The sequence below is a fragment of the Alligator sinensis genome, unplaced genomic scaffold, assembly GCF_000455745.1.
Source record: "Alligator sinensis unplaced genomic scaffold, ASM45574v1 scaffold93_1, whole genome shotgun sequence".
Taxonomy (NCBI): domain Eukaryota; kingdom Metazoa; phylum Chordata; order Crocodylia; family Alligatoridae; genus Alligator; species Alligator sinensis.
This window is the reverse complement of record NW_005842243.1, coordinates 1361740-1371398: the sequence shown is the minus strand read 5'-3', so window position 1 is coordinate 1371398 and position 9659 is coordinate 1361740. Positions and strand designations below refer to the sequence as shown.

The 9659-nt window shown below is 46.4% G+C and overlaps 1 protein-coding gene across 1 annotated transcript; it reads right to left on the bottom strand.

Annotated features, from left to right (window-relative positions):
* Window positions 1-641: 641 nt before the first annotated feature.
* MAP10 (microtubule associated protein 10) lies at window positions 642-4152 on the bottom strand. The gene has a single exon (XM_006027450.2). The coding sequence runs from the start codon at window positions 4149-4151 to the stop codon at window positions 1632-1634; it is 2520 nt and encodes an 839-aa protein (XP_006027512.2). The 5' UTR covers window position 4152; the 3' UTR covers window positions 642-1631.
* Window positions 4153-9659: the final 5507 nt, after the last annotated feature.

Sequence of the window (9659 nt, the reverse complement as noted above, 5' to 3'; positions counted from 1 at the left end):
TGTCCCACACTGGGCGATCCTGTAGGACAATAGACAACATGATTTTCATTTATAGAGACATGCCTCGGAGATTCGTCAGGGCATGTCTCTAACAGGGAAAGCTGGGGTTTCCTGCTTACAGAAACAAAACCCAGAAACTGCATGGGAGATGTCTCTGTTAGAGGGAAGAGATGGGAAGTACTCCCAGGGAATTCCCAGGGCATGCAAGAATGGCTCCCTCAGTCCCTGGAAGCAGCTCCAAACTGACTATGCTCCCCCACCATAAACTGAGAAGACATCAGCCACAGTAAAGAGGTACAAATTGATACCACCTATGTTGTGACTACAAATTTCAGGCATTTGTGGCACAACAAAGGGCATGGACATGTTTGGCCTTTGTGCTGCCAAAAAAAATTGTTGCCACAAAGGTAAATCTGCTTCCACCCTACAAAAATACAGTGAAGGGAAGGGAACAGTAAAGGAGGGAAGAAAGATTTGAAAACCAAGGCAGCAATTTTGAGCTGTATCAAAGAGAACAAGAGACAGATGTGATTTTTGTTGTTCTGCTTCCTTAAGAATGCCTTTGAAATTTAGAGTAGGAATATAAATATATATTTTTTCTGAACATGTCAATTATACAGTAAGGTCCAATGGCTGGAAGTGAAAGTCAAAAGGGGGAAAAATAAAACAAATTCAAACTGAAAATGAAGTATACATTTAACAATGAAGACAGCTAATCACTGGAACAGATTACAAAGGGATGTGCTAAATTTTCCATCATTTGGAATCTTTAAATCATGATCTGATGTCTTTCTGAAATGTACATGTCAGTCCAGTGTTTCTCAACTAGCAGGTCATGACCTTTAAGGGGCAGCATCTCAAAATGCAATCAAGGGGTTGTGAGGCGTTAAAAATTTATTAAAACTCATCGGCACCTATACCCTTCAAGGTCAAGTATTCTCTCTCTCTCTCAACCAGCACAGAAAAATTATGTTTATTGCTGTCCATAACATTTGTTACTATTTTAGAGTAAATGTAAAGAGATGGTTAAGAATTTGACTTTAAGGAATTGCTAACCTGAAAAGGTTGACACACAGTGCTTCAGTTCACAGATGACTAGAACCACTGGATCAAGTAATATTGCCTGTACTACACAGACCAGATAAAGGGTTCCTTCTGGCTGCTAATGCTTGTGGCCTGTCACAACTAATTACAGGTTGTGCTGCATTTGGATCCCTACATTATTTCCTGGAAACATACAAGACATTTTTGTGGAGAGGGTGAATTCTAGTTCATGAACTGCTACATTTTAACAGTAGTTAAATACATTCTGTACACACACCAGCTGCATGCCACCACGTTACTTCCTCCTGAAACAAAGTTTTTAGATAATCCAGGAACGCTCACTGCTTCTATCTTAATTTCTACAATCAAAAATAAATAATAGTTCAGCTGCTTTATTTATTTTTTTAATTGGATTCATAACATTGACATGTTATATGCACCATTTCATTGCAATGTTCTTACAGAGCTCAAGCAGTATTTTATTAAATTCATATAAAATGCCAGTGCTGTACGGTAGTTTTAAATTGCCAGTGTTTACAGAAACGATGATTTAACATCATTTTGACCAGCAGACCATCTAATGGTAATCACATTGTGTATCCAGGAAGCTTGTTTACTACTAGCTCACTGATGTGTTTACATTGATTAGTAATACTTAACGTTCCCAAATCATCATTCTCTTCTTCGTCTGATGTACTGTTTTCCAATGCACTAAGTTCAAAGTCATACACATTGGATGGCAGGTAAGAACTAACTTGAGATGTCTTTAGTGACTGGCTCTTTTCTGAAGAGGTCTGACCCTTTCCTACATTGCAGGTCTTATCAGAACGACCTTGTTTACCTTTCATCGTCAAGGATTCTCGGAGAGTTCGATCACTCTTGCTGCCTTCTTCCTTGTACTGTAGGGATGACTGCTGCTCATGTAATGACTCTGCGGGACTGGAAAGGTTGCTAGATAAACTCCCAACTGCAACTCTGCTTTCTTTTCTGTTTTTTAAATGGTAGGGTCTCTTAAAAGAGTGGACTGGTGATGCAGTTGAGGGAACTGGGACATGAGCTGACCTGCTCTCCATCCTCAGACTTTCCCCAGATATTCTTGATTTGTTTGATTCTGAATCCACTTCTGAGCAAGTTTGCCTTGGGCTTAGTAATACAGGCTCTGGGCTACTCTCAAAAGCTTCTGATCCTCTTGCAGTATAATCAGCATTGGTGAAATCTTCTGAATAGATGGTGTTCTCAGGACTGGTTACAAAGTCTTCTGAATATTTGAATTCAGAGATACTTTCAAAACTCCTGTTTGGGTTTGGTTTATGATCATCACCTAATACGAAAGCAGCAAAGTCCTCCTCTGTGGCCTGGCCTATGCTAAAATGTTTTGTTTTTTCACCTACTTTATCTTCTCCTGCATCAGTATGATGCATGAAAGCTCTTGGCAGGTGGACTTGTACATCTTTTTCTTTGTAACTGGATTGCAGTGTGGTTCCTTTCAGTGAAGAGTCCCCATTTTCTTCAGATGAACCACCTTCTCTTGCATTTCCATCACTATTTTTCAAACTACTATCAAGATCATGCTCCTGTAGGTCAGAAAAGTGTCCTTTTCCTGTGGGTTCATAATTGTTTTCAAGGTTGCTTTGCATTAAAGTCCGAGTATTTTCATCAAGCCTATTTCTTTTTGAAACCGCTGCCCTTTCAGGATGCTCGTAAAATACGTGTTGTTCTGCTGAGTTTCTGAACATTTTTCCTTTGGATCCAGGGCCCTTCCCCCTCTTCTCCCTCAGTGCCTCCACTTGTTTTTTTCTATACTCCTCTCTCCTTTCATGAATGACCAACATATCAGGATTGGTTTGCTGCAACCGCAGTCTCAGCGTATTTGTCAGCCCGTAAAAAAGTTTCCTTCGCGGAGGTGTGTTTTCTTTCCTTCCGCTGTTTCTCTCAGAGGCAGCCTGCCTTGCCAGTGGAGCTTCCTTGCAATTCTGCCGCCAGGAAGAAGGAGCACCCAACTGGGAAGACCTCTGCCAGCTTCTTCTGAACCTCAGGCTAGATGATCTGCTGTTTGCACTGGGCTGAGGATGTTTTTCCTTCACCTCCCCTGCTGGCGACTTGCTCTCGAGGGAAGGCCGCAAGGGCTCTCCGTTTGCTCCTGCTTCTCGATAGAGCCAGGCCAACTGGGGGTGAATGGTGCCAGGCCCCGGCTCGCCACTCAGCAGCGACAGCTCTGCCAGCAGAGCATTGACCAGCGGCAGCTGCCTCAGGGCCTCACGCAACTGGTGGGCTGCACTGGGTGGCTGCGGGGTGATGTTCGGCACTGGGGGGCTCCCCAACGAGGTGGCACCAGGCACTGCTCGGGAGGCCAGGGGACTCCTTAGCTCCTTCTCCCGCTCCTTTGGGGCTGGCACGGGCCTGACAGGTGCAGTGCGCCGGGGATCGGCGTTGTAGTACAGTGGTGGGGGGCAGAAAATGCCGGCCTCCTCGTCCAGCTCCGCAGCTCCTTCCTCGCTCTGCGGCAGGGGACAGTAATCACCAGTCTCCTTGTCCAGCTCCGCAGCTCCTTCCTCGCCCTGCGGCAGGGGGCAGAGATCACCAGGCTCCTTGTCCACCTCCGCAGCTCCTTCCTTGCCCCGCAGCACAACACAGGGTGCCGAGGCAGCTCTGTGAGGAGACCCCAGTGCGGGGCTAAGCGCTGCAGGATCCCGCCCCAGGCTGCGGAGTTGATAGGCCAGTGTTAACTCCCCCACGTGCTCGCCCCGGAGGCCCCGCAGCGCGAAGCAGCCCCGGGCACCCCCGGGGCCCGGCCCGAGCGGGATACGAGCAGTGCCCAGCAGGCGAGCGGGGCCGGGCCCCTGGGTGGGCAGGGCCAACAGCAGCGCGTGGAGTGGGGCCGGGCCCGGCAGCCCCGGCAGCACGCAGGCCTTGCCCCGCCCGAAGGGGACGCGCCGACCCGGGGCCTCGAACCTGCGGCCACCCGGGAGCACCAACAGCGTGGGGAAGTCGAGCAGGCGCAGCGCCACAGCCGGCTGAGGGGGGAGGGGCGCCGGCGGCGCCAGCCACGCCCACTCCACCAGCATCTCCAGCACCGCCAAGCCCTCGCGCTCGCCCGCAGCTGACATGGCGGCGAAGGAGATCTCGCGAGATTTCTTCCGCAACCCGGCTGGCGGAGGGTGGAAGTTTCGCGAGAGTTCCCCTCCTCGGGCACGGAGCGAACCTCCGGGGTGAGGGGAAGGAGGTTGTGATGTCTCGCGAGAGGTCTGCCCCTCGCCACCGGGGAGCCAAGGCGTGAAGGGCTCGCGAGAGTTCTTTCCTCCCCGGGAAGCCAGCTCGCGAGTACGGGACATCTCGCGAGAGTTACTCCTTCACTGGCTGCAGGGGAGGGCTTGAAGTTCATACGGGGGCCGGAACCGGTACAGGGTTAGCTGGGGGGGGGATTACATCTCGCGACAGTTGTTGGGGGTACGACTTGAATGCGCTCCGTCTAAGAGGTAGCGGCGGGCGAGATTCGGGTGTGGGGGATTGAGTTCTCGCGAGAGGAGCGCGGCCAGGGAAGCTGCAGCAGCAGCTTGGCGGTTGCCAGGGCAGCCTCGAGCCGGAAGGCTTCGCAAAGCACCCTGGGGGTTGTAGTCCCCGGAGTCTGCGAGGCCCCTGCGTGGGGCTAAACGGTTACGCATCACTGACGTCACCACATTCCGAGGGGACCCCGGAATTACTCCCTTCCTCCCTCCAAGTCCTTCCTTTCTTCCTCTCCTTCCTTTGCCAGCAATCACGATTCCCTTTCTGAAACGAAAGAGGCAAAGAAAGTACAGTAGAGCAACGGTTCTCAACCTTTTGCACCTTGCATCCCACCAGCCATCTTGTCAAAAACCCTTGCTTCCACCGTGATAAAAACAAAACCTCACATAATTGCACTGTTCAAGATACCTGTTAATTCATCCATTTGACGTGCAAGCAACTGATTTATTTTGATAGGGCAATGAGTTGAAGTCCCACCTACATGACCTTCGAGTGCCACCAGTGGGATACGTGGCACTGGCTGAGAAACACTACAGTAGAGCATCTGGATCATCCTTCCTTGCCAGCCAAATCCCTCTGTCTTTGGCCGGTTTGCTTTGGTTTTGCTTTTTCTCCTGACCACAGCGGAGAGTTACCCCTTTATTTGTCAATAGTAAACGCACCAGGGCCGCAATACGCTCCTTTTCGCTTCTCCCTTTTAACCCGGTTTGCAACTGGATGAAAGAATACGTGGACACACGTGGTTTTTTCAGTTTTCTAGAACTGAACTTGGCTAATGTCCCACTAAAGCTGCAGGACCCGTGTTGTCTGTCAGGCAAGACAAAAGGGCTGCCTGCCTTTGAAAAAAAAAAGGGTTAGGAAGAGTCTAAAAAAAAAGAAGCAATTTAACAATATGAATCCTTCCAATATGTCCATGAAGTAAACATGTAAGTAAATGTCCCCATTTTATTGCTGGGTACATGGCGACTCAGAGGCTCAGTCTTAACTTTTCAGATATGTCCACTAATTTTGAAATGCCCCAGGCAGCGGGCACATCTACACAAGACGCTTAATGTGCATTGGACTAAATCTACTCATTAGCATGGCTGGCAAAAACCATGCTAATGCACTAATGTGCATTAGATTTAGTCCAATGTACATTAAGCACCACACAAAAAGTGTTTATCTGTGCTAATGTGCAGTAGCACTGATTAAAGGGATTACAGCGATTACGCCGTAATAACAGGTACTAAACTGAATGCGCTGTAATTAGGGTGGCCATCGAGGTACCTCAAGAAAAGAGTGCAACTGTCCCTACCACCATGAACAATGCATGCCTCGTGAGGCTGGAGGGGAGCACGGCGAGCTCCCACAGGCAGTGGTTGTGGTCTTGGTGGTAGGGGTGTGACCGTGGTGAGTGGGGAGCACCTGCAGGCAGCTGCAGTGGTGTTGGGAGGGGAGGGGTGCAGAGCGGTGAAAAATATAGAACGTAACGGTGTCCGGTTTCGTATCAGTAGAGGACAGAGGACCAGAAAACCGAACTGTCTTCTATGAAACCGGACGAATGGCCACCCTAGGGATAATTGTAGACGCACCCAGTGATTAATCCTGGGTGTAATTCGATTGAAGTTAGCTTAAGCATGGATGAATTTCAGGTTCAAAGCCTGTTTTTTTTCAGACACTGAGCACCCACAGCTTCCACTGACTTTATTTGTTACTAGGGTGCTCCACAGTTACTGGAATAATTGCAACATCTCTCCAGGTGGGGATCTAAACACTCAGGCATGCAAAATTAGCTGGCACAAAAATACAGACTTTCGTGCCTTATCCAAGGTCAGACAGTGAGCCACTGGCAGAATAAGTATTAGAACAGAAGGTTGTAGGGTTTTTGTTTTGTGTTTTGGCTCCCAATCCCATGCCCAGTTCACAGGAATGTGCTGCCTCTTTCAGGTCTATATACAAAGATGTCATAGGAATTGCTATTCAAAAAGCAAATATCCCCCCCGGAAGCTGCTTCTGTCCTGTGATTCATAATTTCTAATATGCAACATTTCAAGAACGCTTATAGCATTATTTATTTTAGATAGTGGATGTGAGCTTTCTGAAGAGACCTGCTTAAGAAATGGCTAGGAAGCAAGGAGAAACAGCTGTAAGTGAAACTACACAGGTATCAGGCAGCTTCCCCCCCCCCACTCTGATACAAATAATTCAAGTAAGATATGGCTGATTCAGACAATAAACAGAACCACAAGAAAAGCTAAGGCTCACTCCAGTCTGATTTATTATCTTTCCTCTGAAATTAGCACTTTCATCCATCAGTCCCTTTCCAGGGAATCTCAGTGTTTTTGGATTTGACCTCAGATTGATGACTTTTGGGAGAGTGGGGAGAGAGATCCAGGGTTTTTGGACAGGCTTTCATTCAGTGAAAGTGTTTAGATGTGGGTTCTTTCAAATCCCAAAGCAAGTTCATGCCTGAGTTCACTTCTTTAACATGGAAGAAAAAAAGCAACTGAGCAACATGACCTTGGGGGTGGTTATTCTACCTGTTAGTAGTCTGCCTTGTCCATTCCTGCCCCTCTTACTCTTCTGTCCAGATCCATCCAGTAAGTAGGATTTCTTTCTTAAACAGCTTCATGTCTTCTGAATACAGTTTTTCTGTTGTGCTTTCTTGTGGCTAGTTGTCCTTTTAATGAGTCTTAATTCTTTCTGAGCAGTTGAAGAGTTATGCAGCTCGTTTGGGTCATTTATCAGTTTGAATTACTAACATTTCCTTCCCAGGAATTGCAAAAAAAAACTGGTGCTGTTGGCCAGAGACTTGGCAACTTTTGGCTCTAATAAATCTCTGAAGGATAAAAGGAGTCTTAAAAGTCCCCTTGAGAAAAAACAATGTTTTTAAGATTTCAGATTTCTTGTCACTCTGCAAGTGATTGATTCTTTGATCAGATAGCACCACTCTATGAATGAAGACTTAAGATTTGAAGAAAGATCCTGGGAGAAAGTGCCTGTGAATAGCAGATGCCTGCTTTGGCCAAAACACTTACAATGTTTTTTTAAACACAAGAGGCTGTAACAATTCATTAATTTTCCCACAAGCTCTTGTTCTGTTCAGTTTAAAATAATCTTTCCGATCCAGGGCCCACTTGACAGCATGTAGAATTTGTGCATGTATTTAGCCTGACAGCATCCTTCCTCAGAATGAGGTCAGTCAGTCTGTTAGATGGTTGCAACATAAAGGCAACTTCTGAAATATTTTAGCTTAAAATAAGTCAAAGGAGGCCTTCCTTGGCCCTTTTACAGGCACTGTGTTTGAAACATGCACTTTTCTTGAGAATGATCAATGAAAAATGAAACTAACCTTCTTCACTTCAGGAGAATCAGCACCTATATATTACAGGTGTAAAGCAAAAAGCCTCAGTTCAGGTCTGAGCTACACACCTCCAGTTTCCATCCTGGACAGTCCAGGGGAGAGTTTTTAACAATGGCTAATTCAGGTGGGGATGCATAGCTTTAACCATTATTCTGTGTCCACTGTGCTCAAGGTCTCAGAATAAGGAAGCAGAGAGACTTTTTGTTGCCCCAATAGTGAGGTGACAAAGCAATTTAGAGGCTGCTCTAATTATGTTTTTGGCTTAAGTTCCTTAAGAGACTTTATGTCACTGATGGTTCAGCATTGTGGAACTCTGCTCTACCATCAACCATCCCTTTTTGTCCTGGCTTTCCCCTATACTGCTTGAAAAGGGAAGGGCAAAGAGATGGTTTGGGCAGCTTTATGATAATAGGGTGTACCTGTCTCTGAAGGGAATTTTTTACTGGAAGTTCAGCACCTGAATCAGTGGAGTACAACAGAGACTGTCTCTATCCCACCCCTCCCTGTATAATTACCACATCTACTCAAATGCAAGATGACCCTGAATATAAGACAAAGCCCCAGTTAGATTCTATATATGGACAATTTATAAATTTGTTATGATTTTCCAGGTATAGAATCTAATTATTGGAGGTTTACCTTGAAATTGTCCCCTGTCACTGCTACAACAGGAAAAAAAATCTGTGGGGATCAGGTAACCCATTTGCACTCTGCCCCTACCAACTTCTTCCCCCTACAGCCCCTTCCACCCCCTCTTACTGACAGACCCTGATGCTCCTGAGCACATGGAAATGAGGGGCAAGTTTGAAAACACTCACCTTGAAATAAACAGAGCTGTAGTAATTTAATTCATCCAGAAACTGTGCATTTGACCTTTTTTGCAACTGTTTTTGCAAAATGTTTTAGCACAGGTACTCCATAAACATACCTTTAAGCAGTACTTTTATGTATATTAATATAAATTACTAAAAAAGATTATTCTCTCTCTCTCTGTATATATCTGTATGTAAAATTGTTCATGTTCTAAGCCAAATCAGCCAAATCAATTCCAAACCTGTGAGTCATTCAAGAAACATATGTGGCCCTACTACTGGCAAACATCCTCCACCCACACTTGGGGCTTTAGATGTTTCCAAATCATTTGGCAGGCATTCTACATGCAGGCCCAAGCCTGAGGCTTGGGGTTTGGATGCCCCCAAGTTTCACTTGCTCTCAGCCATACAGCCATGGGAGCAAGCTAGGGAGAAGTCTTCCATTTCCATAAAGTGGGCATAAAGCCAAGATCTTCCCATGGGAAATGAATGTTGGAGGTTAACTATGTATTACCTCCATGGGTACTACCCCGAGCCAGAAAAGCGAGTATTCCTAGCAACTAGGAAAACCATCTTAGTCATCACGATATTTCCTCTGCCCTGGAAAAACCTCCCCTGCCAGGTAATATTTATTTATACATAGCATAAACTATGCATGATACTAGTCCAAATATAAGTCCATGATATTAGGCCCCAGCAGAGCCAACAGAGTTTCAAGCCATAGTGACCCCACAGCTCAGCACTGCTCAGTATGCGTGTGTACTCCAGATACCTCGCACAAAGGATCCTTGTGCTAATTAACTCCCTACTCATGACTGAGACCTGGTGTTCTTCTCATGAGCCCTGGGATCCTCCAAAAATTCATATGCAGACAAAGCACAGAGCAACCTGGTCTGGCTCCACCTCGTGAAGGGTGCAACCACACTAATGAGATGTACCTGGCAGGGGAAACA